Source organism: Hesperophylax consimilis, chromosome 12, assembly GCF_061612785.1.
Source record: "Hesperophylax consimilis isolate HC1 chromosome 12, BYU_Hcon_1.0, whole genome shotgun sequence".
Lineage (NCBI taxonomy): Eukaryota > Metazoa > Arthropoda > Insecta > Trichoptera > Limnephilidae > Hesperophylax > Hesperophylax consimilis.
In genome coordinates this window covers 2,639,763-2,660,382 of record NC_142847.1, presented here as the reverse complement: position 1 = coordinate 2,660,382, position 20,620 = coordinate 2,639,763, and the positions used below count along the sequence as shown (strand labels likewise).

General features: G+C 32.4%; 2 protein-coding genes across 3 annotated transcripts; both read left to right on the top strand.

The window, feature by feature from the left end:
- The first annotated feature begins 313 nt into the window (after positions 1-313).
- Positions 314-7,375, top strand: LOC149419006 (protein D3-like). Of its 2 annotated transcripts, none has more exons than XM_089637646.1 (5): positions 314-357; positions 1,754-1,866; positions 4,306-4,429; positions 5,171-5,387; positions 7,174-7,375. In XM_089637646.1, exons 2-5 carry the CDS (start codon positions 1,783-1,785, stop codon positions 7,310-7,312), a joined length of 564 nt encoding a protein of 187 aa, XP_089493772.1. In that variant the 5' UTR covers positions 314-357; positions 1,754-1,782; the 3' UTR covers positions 7,313-7,375. The 2 variants fall into 2 exon arrangements, with proteins under 2 accessions (XP_089493772.1, XP_089493771.1); XM_089637645.1 differs by lacking the exon at positions 314-357 and adding an exon at positions 699-792.
- Positions 7,376-8,428: 1,053 nt separating this feature from the next.
- On the top strand, positions 8,429-17,712 carry LOC149419005 (protein D2-like). Its single transcript, XM_089637644.1, has 5 exons — positions 8,429-8,529; positions 9,459-9,532; positions 14,472-14,595; positions 14,689-14,893; positions 17,235-17,712. The coding sequence occupies exons 1-5, from the start codon at positions 8,496-8,498 to the stop codon at positions 17,353-17,355; spliced, it is 558 nt and encodes a 185-aa protein (XP_089493770.1). The 5' UTR covers positions 8,429-8,495; the 3' UTR covers positions 17,356-17,712.
- The last annotated feature ends 2,908 nt before the right edge of the window (positions 17,713-20,620 follow it).

The window sequence follows — 20,620 nt, the reverse complement described above, 5'->3', positions numbered from 1 at the left end:
ATCAGACAGGATTGGGTCTTTGAAACATAAAGTATGTTATACATATAGTTGTATAAAACGAAATAGCATTTTGTAAGGCTGTAAATGAATTGAAAACTTTCTACAAAGCTGCAAATAGTTTTTGGAGCATAACTTAATTCTGCTGAACCATGATTAGTTGTGATAATTTTATTTTTTATAGATTACCCATACGTGTTTATTTTTACTTCATTTTCCAAGTGCATGTAATTTTTATCACAAAGCACTTGAGATTAAAAACACATACTCTACGACCTGCGTATATAATTATATACATTTAATTAGATAAATATATAATGTCTGGCATTATTCTTCAATTCGCTTAGAATTGTTCTCAAGGTAAGTCAATTTTTGCTTTTTTTAAAGTAACTGTTTTTTTGTTATGAATTTTAAAGATTTATTAAAAGTCAATAAACAAAATTGCGGCTGCAATATATTTTAAAAGTTATAAACAATAAGAATTAAAAGAATGCACAAGAGACTGCCTTATTTATGGGTATATTTATAAATCTTTTTTATAGTTTTCATAATACTTGTTAAATTATGTGAGGAGTTTGCAAACTATGGTAAGTGGTAAGTAAATAAATTAATATATTCGTAGATCATAATGCATTCATAGGTCAATTACTCTGAAAGATTACTTGCAAAACAGGTTTTCTTCTGGCCTTTTGCAAGTGAAAACCTAACAGTGATTTTAGTATTGTGTAGGATTTTGTTGAAAGCAGATGACTTTTAAAATGGAGATCTTACATTTTAAGATGCTGTTATTCACAGGTTTGACATTATTATTGTTAATTTATGTATTTTTGATCATAACCATATATATAACCATTGTAATAGCTTTTTTTAATTTAATTATTACAACAAAAAAAAACAAAGGGCTTTATTTGGAAAACTCGACAGTTTCAAATCCCGTTTCAAAATATTTCCTGTTAAAAACAGAAAAAAAAAAACCAAAAAATTAAAATGGAATTTGTGATAATTTTTACCAAAATCAGTAAGTAGGTACATTAACAAAAGAAATATATATTTTTATTTGTATTCTCTCATCATTAATTTATTTAAGATGTTTTTTTTTGAATCCACATACTTTTTGTTTCCACAATATCTTCAGTAGCGACGCCCCCGACTGCGCAGACAAGTTTTTGTATCCTTAAACAATGAATGTTTTCTCAAATATTCTCTCATTTTCAAATAATAATTGAATATAAAAGTTACGCTAATCTAACAACTGGGTTACACAATTCTTATCACATAATTGATTTTTAGTTACCGTGCCAAATGATGTTGTGTTTTCACCTTGACATGTTAAAAACATTATTGTTATTAAAACCTATTCACCTCAAACAGCAATATAATTTTTTTTTTAACTTTATTTATTTTCATTTCTTTACATATATTATACATAATAATAGACAGTAAATAAAAAACATAATATATATTACCAAAATTGTATACACAAGAAATGAAAACCCACTAAGGCACTGCCTGAGTGTGGGTAATATAAAACCATTACTATATTTCAAGTACCTAAGTATAATATATATAAGTAGAAAAAGTTTTTTTTTGTTAATAGTTATTATAAAAGTAAAGAGAAAACATTATGTATGATAGTTTATAAAGTTTCAGCAAGTGAGTTGTAGAAAGGATCAATAAATTTATATAAAAAGCGTTTCAATATCTGCGTCATTGTTATGACTATTTACCATTGCTAAAAATTTTCATATTTTTGCAGTGCTGAGTTTAGCCGTTCTTCCAGAAGCCATGTCTTCCTCCATTGTCAAGAGTTTTGAAGAGAACCAGATAGTTCCAGATGTGATTCCTGTTGCCCCCAAAAATGCGCTACAGGTAAAACAGATTAATTCAGTCGTGTGTATTTTTATTATTGTACATTATTATTATATGGATAAACAATGTTTTCTAGTGTATGTGTTCTACTTAGAAACCAAATACTGCAAGTCATATTTTAATATATACCAATTTTTGGTTATAAATATACTTGGTATCTGGTGTAAATCTGATGTAAATTCACTAATTTCCCGCTTGTACTACGAGTTTCAGATACCCGTGTATGTAGAGTAGGGATAAACATTATCCAGGTGTTAAGGGACGTACTGGACTTACTTTAACCAGTGATTCCTGACATTATTTGGAATAAAATTTTAGTGCAATTTTCAAAAACAATTTTAATAAAAATTCTTCACATGTCAACACTGGTCACTAAATTGAGTAACCACCTAACCCCTAATATCTAACCTAGCTGTCCAATTCCTACTGATTTTCTATGTTTCCCCATACACACAAGCCCTGCTTATTTATGGGGGTACATCAAATACTTATATTATGTAATAAATAACTGTACTAAATTCAATATTGTGTAATGTAATTTGTATCTTTTTTTACTAATAAAAAAATATAAAAAAAATTTTTGTAGCAAAACAAAAAAAAAACATCAAAAAAGTCACCGGAAACCAAAATTTTATTTACATTTTTTACTCCAAATAATGTCATGAATCACAAGTTAAATTAAATCAAGTATGTCCCTTAACACCCTGTTTATACAAACATACATGATAATATATCGTTCATATAGAGAGAAAATTGTTTTTTTTAATTTTAAATATGGAAATTAAATATGAACTTGTTGGAAGGTTTTTTTTAAACATTGCAACATTTATTATTCAAATATTAAAAAACTTGTATAAAGCAGTCCAATTTGAAAAAATATCAAATTTATAAACTTGACATTAACATGATGGCATTTTGCTCTCACAATTTCAGAGACAATCACAAATTTATCTTTTGAATGAACACCGTTAGTAAACTAGAAAAATTGAAACAAAAGAATTACACATTTCATATACAGAATAAGGAAGTTGAGTGAAAAATATTTTGACTTATAAAAAATATGTTCATGTAGATCAAAAAATATCGATTCTAAATATATAAATATATTTCTATATTATTATTCTTAGAATTAGTTAAACGTTCTTGAAAAAGCATTCAATAGCAATAGACTGTATACGCTCCACGATTGGTCGAAAGAATTCTGACGTCACATGTGTCGTGACTTGTACGTACAACGGATCACCTATGGTGCATCTCTTTCTATTACATGAGAGATGGTCGGTTTAGATGAGAGAGGTGTATAGGCCAAATGTTTATTTGGGTTTGTCAAATATATGTACGTATTTGTTGTTATTATTATATGAAAAGGATTTCTAAAGATACATATTCGTATAGTGCTATATAATAATAAGTTGTTTATTGCATAACTTAGAAGTTTTTATTATTATACATGTCACATAACATGTGATACACTTCAGGCCGCCGGCCGCCCAGAAAAGTCTCACAGTGAACTGAGCTGTAAACCGTTATTTTACTTTTGGTCTTTACTTTTCTGCGCGGTGGTCCTGAATTCGCGCGCTGCACGTCAACAAATAGCGATGGCAATACCGTACAAGTACCGTACCGGGCGGGAAAAGCAAATATTCTAACTTAAAATATTAATTTAACTATGAAATCTTAATCAATTTTCTTTTTTTTTTTAAAACATCAATTCTAATAGACGGTTAACATTGGTAAAAAAATTACTGGAATTCCTTGTTGAAGAATTAAAATTTTTGCCATACAAAATGCTTAAGCGACGTGGTTTTCACAGTTCGAATGACGTCACACCCACACCCCGCCTCTTACCGCTCGGATTCCGCTCGTTTTGGCGGGCTTAATACAATTTAAACTTTGAGAATTAATTTAATTATGAAAACAAACTTTAAAAAAAAAAAAAATACCAGTATTTAAGTTTGAATGCGAACATTGAAAAAAAAAATAAAAAAAATGGAATTAATTAATAAAAATAAAAATTGTTCTGGTAAGTGCCTACTTTATGTATTGTCTGAATTGTTCCCACAATCAGTTTCAATTTTGTAAATGTCACTTAAATTCAAAGAACCGAAGTTACGAAAATCGCTGAAATCGCCCTTGAGGTGATTTCAGCGCCCTTGAGGTGATTTCTCACGAAAACGGCGCTATATAAATTAGCCAAATATTATTACAGGCAAAATCGCAACCGAAGTTAATAATTTTAATTATTATTAATAAGTTTCCTTGTACTATCCAAATATTGGAAAACATTAAAAGAATTTAAAATAAAGTTTTATTGGTCATGTCTGAGTACATTATTCTCATTTTCTTTTTTTACTGGGAGAAAACAAAGAAGACACGAAAATAGCGGGTATATAATCAACTTAATAGGTACGAATCACCTTTTATTTTGTAATGATTTAGATTATCTACCCCAGTGGCATTGAGGTGAATCTAGGAAAGGAGCTGACTCCAACCAATGTAAAGGATACTCCTTCCGTTGAGTGGGAGACTGAAGAAGGCTCGTACTACACCCTTATCATGACTGGTAGGCTGATGAACAAATACAAATTATTTTAGATTATATTCCTTTTTATTATATTTAACTTTACATGAGAGTCCCTCTGTCCGACTCAGTGGAACTATGGCACTCCCAATAGGGAAATGTTGTTGGATTTGAATTGATGAATTTGATTGAACAAAAATGGGAATGGAAAGGAAATTGGTTAAAAGTAACTGTGTAGATGAAAGCAATTAATAAAAATGAATTGAAAAGATAAATAAAAATATAATAAATATGTATTTTTTTTAGAAACACATATTTATCATTTATTTAAATTATTTTATAAATACATACCTAATATGGTGATTAAAGAGAAATTTCATTATATTCTGAATGATGTTCTTCCAGTAGCAGAAACAATTTATCTAATGTGTGTATCTTTCACTCGTATGAGTATCTTTCACTTTTATAAGTATCTTTCACTCGTGTGAATATCATTCACTCATGTGAGTGTCTTTCACTCATATAAGTATCTTTCACTCGTGTAAGTATCTTTCACTCGTGTGAGTATCTTTCACTTGTGTAAGTATCTTTCACTCGTGTGAGTATCTTTCACTCGTGTGAGTATCTTTCACTCGTATGAGAATCTTTCACTTGTGTGATTATCTTTCTCTCGTGTAAGTATTTTTCACTCATGTGAGTATCTTTCACTCGTGTGAGTATCTTTCACTCATGCAGGAATTTTTCACTTGTGTAAGTATCTTCTTCGATTTTCATAATTTTCAGACCCCGATGCACCCAGTCGTGCCAACCCAACCCGCCGTGAGTTCCTTCACTGGATGGTGGTTAACATTCCTGGAAGCGATGTTGACAATGGAGTCACTCTGGTGGAATACGTTGGAAGCGGACCCCCGGAAGGGACTGGACTTCATCGCTACACTTTCTTGGTGTTCAAGCAGGGCCTGGGAAAGATTGAGTTCACAGAACCAAAAGTCAGCAAAACGTAAGACGATTTTAATATTTCATTCCTTCGCTTATTAGTCTTATTACAATTCTTCAGATATTCTTGGATTTTCCAGAACAAAATGGTTTTAGTGAAAATTTTGCAGAAAACGGTTGAAAATAGTTTTTAAGTTATTTTGTGTATAAGGAGATTCATTTTATAAAGAAATATATGAAAGTAAACTCCTACCGGAAAAAAACTAATCTCCTTCAAAGAGTAGTCATTATCTTAATGCCAACCAAAAACTTTCCATTTCGAAAAATGGCACAAACAGTAATATCACACATTATGCCAGTTAGATGGATCATACAAAAACGAATTTACGCTAAGGAATTTTGTATGACAAAATCAGACATAATTGTTAATCTCAAACAGTAATGATTATGATCTTAATTAGGAAGAGTTTGATAATTTATATATAATTTAACACAATATCATGATTGAAAGTAAGTGAATGACGTTGAACATGACATCCGAGATTAATAAAACAAACAAATCAACCCACACACCAAAATAAAATGTCTTTGTTTATAAATATATAAAAAATATTTTATGACTACCGCAGATCTGCAATTTTTCACTATTATAATTCTGATATTTAAATGACAATAATAATTTTCGGTAAAAAATATCATATTACATGTAGGTATTTTTATTTTATCTGTCTGAATTTTTCATACAATCAGTTCCAATTTTGAAAATGATACTTATATTCAAAGCAAATCCGAGTTCCTGGGTCTGATGATCCCAGACGCATAACTAATATTAGTTTGTTTTATAACAAATTTTTCGATGCACACCATAAATAAATGCAGAAAATGTTAACTAAATAAGAATAATTTTTAAAGTGTCATTTTAGCAAAACAAATCGTTTTTATAAGATAATATTATCTATTTTATAACCTTTCAAATATAACTAAGAATTTATCGCTAAAATGTAGACCCATAAAATAAATAATCAACTTTAAAACTTGTACGAGTTATCAAGTATGATGCCGTATCCTGAATATGTACCTATGTTAATGTATGTTACTGGATTTTTGGACAAAAGGTTAATTTTACCACTTTAGACATGGTTTATTTTGAAAAGCCATGTAGAATTTACTATTTAACAATAACCTTTGTAGCCATTATATTTGTTCTATGACCCATATCGGTAGCAACACAACAGAACAGGAATGTTCTTGTTGTAAAATTACAATGTGCTATGCCAACAGGACCATAAATTGCCACTTTGTTAAAGGTTCTATTTAGAACACAGAAGGTTGAATTATTCTATTAGCAGCATAAGATGGCAGTTCAATTCATACCCACATTCAGTAATAACACTGAACGAGCTCAGAGAACAAGCCTACAATGGAATTTATTAATACTTCCGGTCTATTATTACTTAAACAACTTGTTTACACTAACCCTTCATTGGCAGAAGTGTAATTTTGGCCATTTATATTTATTTCTTAAATTATTATTAATTAAAGAAACTTAATATTAAAGACTGAATTCACAAAAATAATAACTGCATATTTTTGTGTAAACTTGCAGCATGAAAATATAAAATATCAAGACAAGTCTTTACAATGCATCTAAGAACATCCAACGTGAATGGGGCTTAACTGTGGGCAGTGTTAACCAATATGTATATGTATTTATAAGTTTCTTGGTGTTAACCCAGAGAATGAAATGGGCAGTTTTTTCCACTTTGTTTGTGTTATGAGTATAAAACTTTATCAAATTATTAATGTATCAGTCAATATTCTCGAGATACTTACTGATTTTTTTTTTACAGGACCAGGGAAGGAAGGCCAGAGTTCCGAACTGCTAAGTTCGCTGAGAAATATTCACTGGGTAACCCCGTAGCTGGAAACTTCTACCAGGCTCAGTATGACGATTATGTTCCAACTGTACACAAGCAATTGGGATTGTAATAAAATGATTTTAAAATTTTTTGCTTTAACTTGTGAAGATCTTTAATAAAATTCCAATTCATTTATGTAAAAAAAATTGTTTTATTTATATTATTATGTAGAAAACTTTGGGTAGGTACTTTTTTAGACATTTCCCATTTTATTGAAGACAATATTAGCGATTCCTAAACGAAAATTTTAATCGGATTGCTAATATTGTCTTCAATAATTAAATATTACAATTTGAGGTTTTACTCAATAAGTTATTAAAAAAAAATAAAAAATAAAATCATATTGTTTGGTTAGAGAGAGGTCTTTATTGATGGGGTCTGATGAAGAGATTGTTCGATGAGATTATTATTACGAATTTAATGCAATAAGCATAGTTTGAGGGTAAAAGGAGATAAAGAGAACACGACAAGGTATGGAATTTCTCCAAATTACATAATAAAAGATTATTTATATTAAAAATAATTATAAAATAACCGAGATGAAAATAATATCCTTAGATATAATACTTAATAGAGGAAGGTACTAGATACCTACCTATAAGAAAGATAAAACTACTACTTGTACATTTAAAAAAATATGTATATTTGAAACCGCACAAGAGCCCCAATGACTCAAAATCGTCTGAAGCCAGTGAGACTATGGCATCCCCAATTGAGGTGTGTTGTGAGGCTGAAGGTAATGGGCAGGGGGAGGAGGTAGGGAAGTACCTGGCTATTCAGATCTGGTCATCTGGTCGTCATTTCAAGCAATGTTTCAATTGATGATCTTACACCAGGGCGATACTAAGAATATATCTTCCACTCTGGAACGTGCCGCAAATATACTATATATTATTTTAGATGAGTAAATTACATTGTTTGTATCATTACAGCATTATTGTGATAAGTCATGTTCATTTTTTGTTTTATTTATGCCATTGCAGTGGGAATTTTTATTATGAAATTTTTTTTAAATTATTTATTTATCTAGATTACAATTATTTTAACAATGGATGTTGCTACGCCCATCTCCCTCGGTGGGATTCCCACATCGAGACTTATTTTCGAGAAAATTTTCGATTTTGGCAACTAAAGGGTTTGCAAATGACAGAATTGCTCATAAAACTATCATGCAGAATTTTATACCGGCATTCGTAATCTGCATCTCGCTGAGAATAGTTTACAAGTTACATAATAATTATAGGTGATTCATCATGAGGAAATATATCTCAATACTGTTGTGCACAGGTATGTAACAATACACATCTTTTAATAGTAAGTAAGCAGTATTTAGTCAATTATATCATTAAAACAGAGTTTCATATCATTTTGCTAGCATTTATACTAAAATCTCGGAAATCTATTATTTTTTTTTCATTTGTTATCAATGTTTTTCCACGATTTTTGACTACTAGACTTGGCACATGCCCGTATTTTGAGAGTGGAATAATATGCTATGGAAACAGTTTTATAATTTGAAATCTTGATAAATAAAACCCATTGAACAGTAAAAATATGTATTAATAATCAGGTACAGACGAGATGGGTCCTTCTATCGGTTCTTACTCTTACGTCAAGACTCTACTTCTGTTTTTAAAATGAAGCTACTATTAAATGATTTTATAAGCCCCCCGACTGTCCCTACACGGCACAACATACATTTATACATACCAAAAACGTTAAGAACGGGTTTTTTCGGAGAATTTGAACAATTCATCAAATTTCAACATTCATTTTCAAGTTCTGTGAAAGATTTTTTCAAGTTCTGTTTTATTTCAGTTTTGTCAAGCAACTAGCCTATAATGATATAATAACAGAACTTGAATAAGACATTCACAGAACTTGCAAATGAACGTTGAAATTAGATGAATTGTTCAAATTCTCCGAAACAACCCGTCCTAAGTGTTCTCATTCAAGTACACTCTTTTGTGTAACTCCATTATTTTGAAAAATAATCTCAAGAGCGATGTGTTAGGCGTTAGGTATTATCAGCGCCTTGGCAGTTCCGGGCCCGGAACGGACTGCTCCAATTGCGCCCTCTAGGGCCGGCCTTGAGTTTGGAACACCTGCCTGCATTTACCTCTTACCCACAGTACTCTTACGATACAGCACACAATCGCAAGCAAGCATTTTCTTTAAAATTATATCTTTTTCTTATTTTTTGTTTTTTTTTGTAGTGCTAAGTTTTAGCCTGTTGCCGGAGCTAACTGCCGGTAATGTTTCTCCAATTATAAAAAGGGCCACTCTCAAGGTAAGAAATTTCTTATAATATTAGATAATAATGACAATAATAAATTTGCATATAGAATTTACCCTGTTTTCGGTAGGTAAACCGGTCCCAGCGAGAGCTCGAACGGATGTCATCGACATTTGTCCTCTTCCTTCTTACTCGTTTTGTTTGTAAACGAAAAAGACTGAAGATACTAGAACGATCACGTCACGTATCATCTCTCGCTGGGACTAATATACCTGCTTAATACATTTTTAATACTGAACTAATACTGAACTTAATACTGAACTCATAGAATCACAGTAGGAGTGACATTGAGAAGAAATGTATCAAGCTGTATTTGTTTTGCGCAAAGTTTAATTTTTCCTAGTATCATACATACATAGGATCCATCACATTAATATTTAGCTTCAGAATTACAGTAGGAGCAGTATACATCATGATATACCTAGTGTAATTGTTAATGGATATGGGGTTTTGATGCAATTATGAGTAAATTATACACTACATCTAAAAATATTTGCACAGGAAATAATACGACTCTCATTGTGCTTTTGGAGGCCATCTTGTAATTTAGAAATCATCACACAAAATAGAATCGCAATAAAATAATTTTTTTAATGACTAACACTATTTATGAATGAATTACAATGTAATAAATTATTAAATTGGAGTAATTATTTGAAAGCACAAATCATTTATTTGATTTAATTGTGTAATAACATCGACATAACAATCAATAATCGTCGTGGGAATAACCCAAACTCATGTTATGTATTATTATTTATTGAATAAACAAATTAAAATGTATGAACAGGAGAAACCACCAATGATGTGCAGTTTTTTCATAACCTATAATTTAGAATAACCTGACAATAACTGTAAACAACCTACTTCCTACCATGATTTATTATAAGCGGAAAAATTGTTTGTGCAATTATAGAGGTCTTAACTAGCAGAGGATTTAACTAACAAACCCTAATTAAGAAAACACTTAGAAATATTATAGATGCCATAGTTAAAATATTAGAGAATTCTTGCTTTAAGAGCGTTGTTTTCGCGGATGAAATTTCGACTCCCGCAAAAATAATTATTGTCCTGTGTCCCTCTCTAACGGAGCGTGCAGCGGGGAACGGAGAGAGAGTACCTGGTTTTTAGTACGGCTGACGTTGCAAGCGATCAAAAAAAGTTAGATAATATGAGATTAAATAAAAAAGAAATTAAGTTCAATGCTTGAATATTTGCACGAAGTCGGTGAAATGTCCCTTTCGTTTAGTTCATTCCATTAGCAGACACAGACATACAAGGGCTTCCGACCTATTCTTTAATAGTATTGGTATATGCGCATGTACACGTTAGGCACTGACAATATCACGTATTGAAGGCCAGTAAAAGAGAAATGCTTTTTTTCTTTTGTGCGTGAATATATTTGCATCAAAACGGGGAATCACCCTTTTGTTTAGTTCATTTAAATTAGCAGATACGTGTATTATTGTAGGAGATACGGAAATTGTACACGTGCATTGTACATGTGGCCACAGACGAAATTATAATAATAGTAATAATAGGTGTATAAGTTTATAAATTAGATAAGTACATAGAATTAACAGCAGTAAATAATATATGAACAGTAAGTAATATAATTGTAGAGAATAGAAATATACACTTACTTAAAATTTGTGTAAGTGCACCGGTAAAGGCCTTACCGTTACTGTTGACATAATCTTTTATTTTTTAATTTTTACATTACCTTTGAAATTTTTTTGTGAATCACATTTTTTTTTTTATTTTATCTGGAAGAAAGTTATAAAGTCGTGTCGCTGTGTATATAATTCCGAACACGCACTGACTTTATCACTGGGATTTTGGTCGAGATTATTTTTAAGTGTTGTGTAAGAAGAATATTATGTGAACAACAAAATTAAGTAATACAACTATAAATAAAAATAACCATAAAAATAGCAGCACAATAACAGCAAGAATAATAGCAACAAGCATATTTTATTAAAAATGTTCAATGAATCGGTATAATTATTTCCGTCCATTCTAGGCAGTGAGGAATACATTTATGGTAGTTAGTCCCAGATTTTTTATACTGAAAAAAATCCTATTTTATAATCTACACAATACATGTGCACAAGGTGAAAAATAAAAAAAAGTCGGACAGGTATTAGTTGTATATTAAGAACAGACTCCAATATTTAATTTAAAATTTAATTTAATAAAATTTGTCAGTCAACCACAAAATTTTCCAAATTTTCTAACTAAAGGCATTACTTATATGTTATATAATGTCGGGTGATACGTCTGACATTTTCTGCGACGATATTTCGGGTTCAATCACATCGGCACTAAAAGAAAAAAAATCAGGCATCAAACCGTGAAAACAAAAGACCGCATATTATACTGTCAAGGTATGATCAATATGTGTAGTGATTATACTTACAAATTCGACAAAATAGTACAAGCAATTATAGGCAAAAATGGATGACGGTTTTTATTCTTAAATTTAATCACTTTTAATTAAAGATCGTCGGTGTAATATTGAATTGTACCAATGTGTAAAAACACTGTCATCAAAACTAAAAGCTGAACGGCAATAAAATGAAACTCTCACTACTAACCAAAAGATGGTATCTTGATGTTATTGTGTACATTCTCGAGAGTTTGTTCTTGTGAAAATAAAATTATTTGCTTACCGTTTGCTCAAAATCCCACAATTCACATCGATGTTAGCATCGAAAAAATCCTCGTTGGCAAATTTAGCCTGACAATCTTTAACATCATTTACGGAACTGAAAACAACAAAAAAACATTACATTTTTACCGTAAAAAATAAATACTTATAATAAATATTGATTTAAATATTGCATTTAATTTTCACCTGTTCCGAGTTCTTTCTGTCTTTTTGACATTGCACTTCCTCTTTTTCCGGTGCATACTGGGTGGCTTACCACGTATCCACTTTCGTCCTAAAACACAAATAACATTTTATAAAAATCAATAACGTAAGTACCCTAATTCGTAACCTAATTATCATTGTTAAAAATGCTCAAATAATGATTACTTACCCATGTTGAATGAAATAAATTATTTGGGGATGCTTCGGTTAAAAACTGTGGAGTTTAAAAATAATATTATTCGTAAACAAAGTAACAAATTCGTCAATTATATGTCCGCGCGGGCTGACTGCGAATGTCACATATACATACACTAGCAATAATAATAAAAAATGAAGGACGATTGACGTAGGTATGTATGCATGTATTTGTTAGGCAGGCGATCTCTCTGGGGCCCCTGCCCCCCAGCCCGTGCTTCACCTACTCTAGCCAGCCCGACTCAAGAAAGTGCGAATGAGACAATAACAAAAAAGCTAGTTAAATATACGTTGAATTTGTGGCCACCAAATTCGGCTTTTGAAGCAAATAAAACTTTTTTCAGTGAAGATTCAAATTTTATTGTATAGTTCATTATATGCCTGAGACGGGATATGTGAGATTTTTTCAAAAAATATCTTCCATTTGGTCACAAAAAATTGCCAAAGATGCCTCGTAAAATCATGTAAAATCGTCATCTTCTGGGGCCTATATTCTATAATTTAAGGCAAAAATCGAAAATCTGATCCATATGCGTACTTTATATATACCATGTCTTTTAACTAAAAAAAAAAAAAAAACAGTTTACTCTAGTATTTTAGCCGTAAATCCAAATTAAAATTTTGTATGAAACAGGCACCGCAGCCGTTCCTCTTAATAAAAAAAAAGTTTAAGGCCTATAAATAATGATTTGAAGTGCAAAATTTTCTACTTACGAGAACCCCTATTAGAATAACAAAAACTATTGAATCTGTACAAAAAAGATTGTTATCATTTAAACTTGGACTAAGTGCCATACTGCAGTCTTACAAGGAACTACTCCAATACTTTAACTTTACGACCCTGGATAAAAGAAGACAATTTGCTGACTTAATATGTCTACACAAAATTATTCATGACTTGTAACAACTCATTGTGTGAGCAATATTCTTATTAAAGTTCCTAATAGACGTAATCTAAGGAGTCAGAATATATTCCATCTAGAATTATTTAAGAACAATATTGCATACTTCAATCTATTGTCTCGAATGTGTCGTCTGTACAATTCTATTGAGTTAAACTACATACATAATTATATATGCAAATAATCTCGCTTATTTTAAAAAGCAAATTAGCAATAGATTGGGAATGTTTGTTTATTTTCTCTATTTGTTTTCTGTTTTTTTTTTTGTTTCTTTTGTTTTTTGGATCATTGATCTGTATGTTTTGTTTTTGATATCTCTTTTTTTGTCTTTGCTCACGTTTTGCTATTTATATTTGTTTGTTAATACATAGTGTATAATGACACTTAAACTGTGCATGATGTAAACATTTTTGAGTGGACTGTTGACATATACGTTTTTTGCAGCGCTTATCTAATGATTTTTTTTCATGTTAAAATAGTCTGTAAATGTTTTTTAAACAATAAATAATTTTTTTTGTATAATGTGGTAGGAGTATATAGATTATGGTCGGAATACACTTTAATATTGTGCCTGAACTTCACAAATTAAAATAAAATGTGCATTTTGGCTATGTCTTTTTGCATAAATCAAAACATAAGGTGCTGCATAAGGAGAGTGTGATTTTGCCAGATTCTGAATGTTGCATGTATGTGCGAGATGGATCACCCTTAATCTCCAAAGAGGATTTAATTTGATCTTTGCAGTTAGTGCCCTGCGTTAGCTCTTGGGGATTTTGATGACCATCAAAAATAATTTCAATTTCTGCAATTTGCAATACAACTGCCAGTTAAATAATGTTCTACTGTCGTCAGAGGTGTAGGACGATTCTGTATTAATGATGAAGATGTCACAGATATTTGTTTTGGATTCGTTATATATTCTCATACAATTTTATTGACAATCTTTATTATGTGTTTTCAGGTAAAATACCCGAACGGTGTAGAAGTTACCGGGGGAAATGAACTGACCCCGGGTAACGTGACTGCCCTCCCCTCTGTTGACTGGGTGCCCGAACCAGATACCTTATACACTCTAACTCTGACCGGTAATATTTCATTGCTTTGTACTGTTTTATTGACCTGTTACAGAGTAATTTCCAAATTTACTAATCTTTTCAAATTTAAATTCTTTTACCCAGATCCCGATGCACTGCCAAACACCCAATACCAGTTTGTGCACTGGTTCGTTGGGAACATTCCTGGTAATACTGTTACCAAGGGCCAGATTATTGCCACTTACCTCGGGAGCAGCCCGCCAGCAGGCACCGGCCTCCACCGTTACATCTTCAGTCTCTACCGACAGCCGGGCTCCATTGATTACAACGAGGAAAAGACACGCTACACGTAATCTATGATTTATTAACTTTCTATGTGAAAACAAAGTATAATAGCAGTGAACATAGGGGGATACCTTTGATTATATAAATGTCTAGATAGAGTGTCGCACTGTTATTCCAACAGAAAGAACAGGCCAGATTTGAAATACTTGTGTGCGTGTCACGCACACAAGTATACGCAACCTATATCGTTGACGTAAGCGCTTAACGTCACTGTAGGCGTATTGAGTGATACCAGCTCCCTAGTATTTCCCAAAAAAGTTGGGAAAAAATATGTTTCGATTTTGCGGGACCTATAATTCGTTTAATTTTGAATTCATTTAAGTAAGATAGTTTTCTACATAAATATAATGAAATAAATGAAAAGAAAATCATTGTTAAAAGAGATTTTTTTTTATTTTATTATTTTTAACAAATAAACAAGAAATACGGAAAATAAGAAAGATACATTCCTAGACGCTGCCAAATGGCCGGCAGGTATCGCTGTGTCTAAATTTAAATTTTTATCATCATCAATTAAAGAAGGTGGCCCAAAACCAGGTAAATCTATACCTACCTAAAAATATATAGGATCATTAGGTATTCTGTAAAATATGCATGAATAAAATTAAAAGTTTACTTGATACTTCACCAAACAAACCTGTCACATTTTTTTGTAATTTTAATAGATAAACACATTTAGAATTCATAACTTTTTTAAATATAGTGTCAATCCGAAGAATTTACAAACACTTAAACACAAAGACAAACTTTCACAATTATAATATTATTATATACAGGGTGTCCGGAAACTCGTAGTACAAGCGGGAAACTGGTGAATCTACATCACATTTGGAGTCGATTTTGTAGTATATTTTTTTTTTATTTGAGCTTTCGTTATCGAGTAAATCGAGTTTGAAGTTGATTTTTTTTTTTTTAATTTTTTTTTTTTTAATCAAATTCTTATAAATTATTACTGAAGATCAAAGTACCCAACTAATTAAAACTATTTGAAAGTAAAACAAATGAAGAAACTCGGATTTGAAGCATTATTTTGAAATCACCCTTCATTTAACCCGGTGTAATCATAAAATATTTCTGCTCTGCAGGGTTAAAACATCTGTTATTCAACTCTAAACACCAGAAAAAACTTTAACCCTAAAATAGCCGAAAAATATATTTTTTTGGTTTTTTTTTGGTTTTTTTTTTGAAAATGCTCAAATCAAAAAACTTTATGTTTTTTTGGGTTCCCCATGTGGTGTAGATTCTCCAGTTTCCCGCTTGTACTACGAGTTTCCGGACACCGTGTATAGTGTACTTTGGGTAATTATTAAAACCTATTTTAAAATTAACAACGCACTCATGGGAATTATTTTTATTTACTAGATTCTTATATTTCTTAAAGAGATGAATCATTTAAATTTACTGAATTTAAAGTTAATGTTCTTTATAAATAGAACGGCGTCATTTATGCCATGCAATTTTTACCTTATGTGGGTATTTTAATTTGAAGAACAGGCAACCCTGTAAACAATGCGTCAAAATATGGCGTTGTCAAGACTAAATTACACTATTAAAACTGAATTGTTTCTTTAACTAAATGGTTATTATATGGCTTTGAAAAGGTAATTTACCTATGATAGGTAATATTTTTAGTTATTTTCAATCGTCCTTTGTAATTTCTGCACACTGTTATAGCGCAAATCGTCATTTTCAAATGTCATACAACACGTGTTTACCGCACAGCGATAGTTTCACAACTGAGCGGACTGAACGAGCTTATCAGCCAACAGTTGGCCGATATTTTTTTTGGCGTTTCGTCGCTCGAACGCTCAATCTAGACATTTATATAATCAAAGGGGGACACTGACAAGACTGGCAAGAATTTAACAAATTCTCTTTCAATTGATTAAGATCATTTCTGTTAAAACAAAATGGTACACTGACACTTCTCCCTTTGTGACATTTTGTGAAAGAGTATTCTGAAAACATTTGAAACATATAAGATTGGTTTTACATTGTTGTGACAGTCACATTTGACATTGTCACAAATCATCATTTCGTATGCCTATTATAATGTATGACATTTGAACAGTTTCAGTTAATTGCCGATTCTCAGCCCATCGGCAATTAGTAAAACTTCTATACGATTATGTGTGACGGATTAATCAATGGATAATAAAACAACCTAGCTTTAAAATTTACAAACCGCTGACAAGCTGCTAATAGCCAATTAACATTCAAATGTTAAAAAAACCTTTTTAAAGATTAAAAAAAAAAATGTGGCATCAGTATCACTAAAATAGTATTAAGTTGTTTTTTTGTAAAACTGGAACTAGATCATAAGATTAATTGAGGTTTTTTTTCAGGGTTGTTGAAGGTAGAAGGCAGTTCCCGCTGAGTTTTGCATCCAAATACAACCTGGCTTTGGCAGCTGGAAACTATTTTGAGGCTCAATTTGATGGCAGCATTCATTTCCCCCCCACTTAACAATTCAACATATTATACCTTGATCTTTTCCATCCTAGAACTTAGCTTGGTTTGGAGGGATAAATACAATATAAATACATATATGTACATAAAGTTAATATTATATTCTGTGATATTCAATATTGTTCTTCCATTTCTATTATATCAACTTGTTTTTCCTTGGGCGACAATGAATTACTACAATTTTCCAGTTTAGCGTCCTGCCCATTTGATAATAAATAAAAAATATTTGTCACAATTAAGTTATAATATGTTTCGTAAACCAAACGATTGATTTGTAACATAAATTAGGTACATTTATTATTTACTTAGCGATTCTGTTAATAAAAATCAATAATACACCATCTTCTAACTATGCATTACATTGTTTTTATTTTTAAAACAGGCATTTTGAAAATTAATTAATCTGTACTTTTATTAAGTTTTGCTAATTTTCTAATAGCCTTGCTTGTTGCTTGATAGCTGTTTCGGCCTCATAAGAGAAAAAGTTTATTCCACCACAAAAAAACATTTTTGGCTATAAAAATTTATTCTGGAAAATCGCTAATATTTGCTGAATGGCAGTAGCCCCATCTTCATTGAAAGTGTTCAAATTGCAAGGTGTTCTCTATGCTCTATATAAAAGACTGCTAAACACAAAATAAAGCGACTTTTTTTTTTTTTTTTTTTTTTTATATTTACTCCACACAGGAGGCCCTGAAGAAAATAATTTCCCTCGGGGCCTTTGTCATCTTTGGGGATGCTGTGTGGAGGGTCTTTTTTTGGAGAGGAAGGAGTGAACATGGGTCTTGAAGAGTCCCATGTTGTAGGAGGGAGGAAACACAGAGGCCGGCGGTTCGTTCCACAGCCGAGCTGTTGAACTTAAGAACGAATCGTAGAAGCGACCCGTTCTCATGTGACAAGTGTCAACTGTGTACAAATGTTGGGCGCGCGTTTGGCGTGTATCCCGACTACGCACCGGTGCCGAAGGGATCAATGATGCTAGTTCCTCAGAGCATCTTCCATTGTAATACCGATAGAACAAGGACAGCATACCTACCTGACGCCTGTGCTCTAAAGATTGCAGTCCGTTTGTTAAGATTGGGGAATCTATCAAACGGACCGTCCGTTTCTGCACAGAGTCAAGGGTTTTTTTCAGGTATTTTGGGGCTCCAGACCAGAGATGGCTGCCAAATTCGACAGTAGGGCGCACTTGCGATTTGTACAGGGTGAGCAGTTGTGTACTATTAAAGTATCTGCGGGCCCTGTACAGTACGCCCAGCTTCTGAGAGGCCAACTTTACTCTGGCTTCGATGGAGCCCCCGTACCTGAGCTGGTCACTTATAGTTACACCAAGCATATCAATGGAAGGCCTGTTCGGAAGATTGCTTCCGTTGAAGGAGACTAGATTATCATTTGGATCCCTTTTAGACGTAATCAGACAGGATTGGGTCTTTGAAACATTAAATTCGACGAGATTATTTTTACCCCAGGAGGAAATACTCTCGAGATAACCGTCCATTCTCTGCTTCAAAGCCCTCCGAGCCGTTGGAGTTTGTGTGCCCTTTGGGGGCTTGTCAAACAAAAAGCTATCATGAACTGTACTGTCATCCGCGTAACAATGAATCGGTGCACATGTCAAAAGGTCATTGATGTGCAACAAAAACAAAGTCGGAGACAGAACCGATCCCTGTGGGACGCCAGCATTTATGGAGTACGAGTAAGAGGTGAAACCGTCAGCAACCGCCTGAATCGACCTATCCCTTAAAAAGTCAGCAATCCACGTACACAGGGATGCGGGAAGTCCGTAAGAATGCAATTTGTTGACAAGTCCTCGGTGCCAGACCCGGTCAAAGGCCTTGGATATGTCTAGTGCGACCGTTTGGGTCTCACCGTGACGTTCCAGGCACCGCCCCCAAACATGCGTCACATACGCGAGAAGATCACCGCACGAGCGGTTCCGCCGGAATCCGTATTGACGGTCGTTGATAATTTTGTTCTTCTCGAGGTATGTGAGCAGTTTGTCGTTGATCACACGTTCCATCACTTTGGACAGAACTGATGTGATCGCTATGGGGCGGTAGTTGGCCGGGTTGGAGCGGTCACCTTTCTTGGGAATAGGGTGAATTACCGCTTTTTTCCAACCAGAGGGCACAGTGCCACACTTCAGGGACTGAAGTGAAGATACTATTATGTAAAATAAATATTAAACTGTCACTAAATAACTAATAGTTCTGTGATCGGTAGACCCCTCGTCCAAAAAGGTGTATTCTAATTTTCTCTTATTTAATAAATTAAAACCGAAATTTCCTCTCAAGTCATTAAGATTCGTAAGTAGGTACTTAAGGCGATGCCATACGTAGTAATGCAAAATCATGTGTTTTTGGTTTGAAAATTGGGTCGCCTAGAAATGTTTCAGATGCTTTAATTAAATACTGCGAGTAGAATACATCTTAGAAATAATCGAGTATTTTTTAGATAAATCTTTTTATAAGCGCAGAAAAAGATAATGTATAAGGCCTATGAAAACTGCTTTAAAGTTCAAAATCTCCTACTTACGAACCCATTTTCGGTTATGATTTTATTGTATAATGTGGAAAAATAAGTTATAAAATTAAATATTTATGCCTAAACATCCACAAAATAAAATAAATGGCACTTTTTGGCCATGTTTTTTTCTTGCATAAATCAAAACAGGCGGATGGTGTTGAGCGGGAATTTAAACCTTATCGCCATCTACGTAAGGGTTGTTATTGATAGCGGCTCAATTTAAAATATTACACGACGTAGTAAGAATAAACTTTTTTATTTCAAAAAAGGAATTATACAAATTATATCATATCTACATATCTCAATGATTATTCTTTTTTTCAAGCTGGTAGGTAGCAGAGGTAGGTACCTACCATAATATTGAAAACTGTCAAAATTACCCATCTAGTCAAAGTAAAGTTTGCTTGAATAATGGTAGATGTAGCAGATTTTCGAAATTGGAAACAGAATTTTAAAAAAAATGGTTGAGTTAAAACAGGACTTCGCTACACTCAATCAATAAAAACCTCATCAGTGCGGCTTTCAACGCATTCCATTCCATTCTAGGGTCCAGGTAGCCGAAATGAGATTTTTAAGACGAGTGGCAGGGGTTACAAAATGGGGTCAAATAAGAAGCTTGACTATCCGAGATGGGCCGAACATCAAACCCACACCACTCTTCATAAAGAAGTCGCAATTGAGGTGGCTTGGTCATGTACAAAGTCTAAGAATGCCAGTAGATCAAATTCTGCTTAAT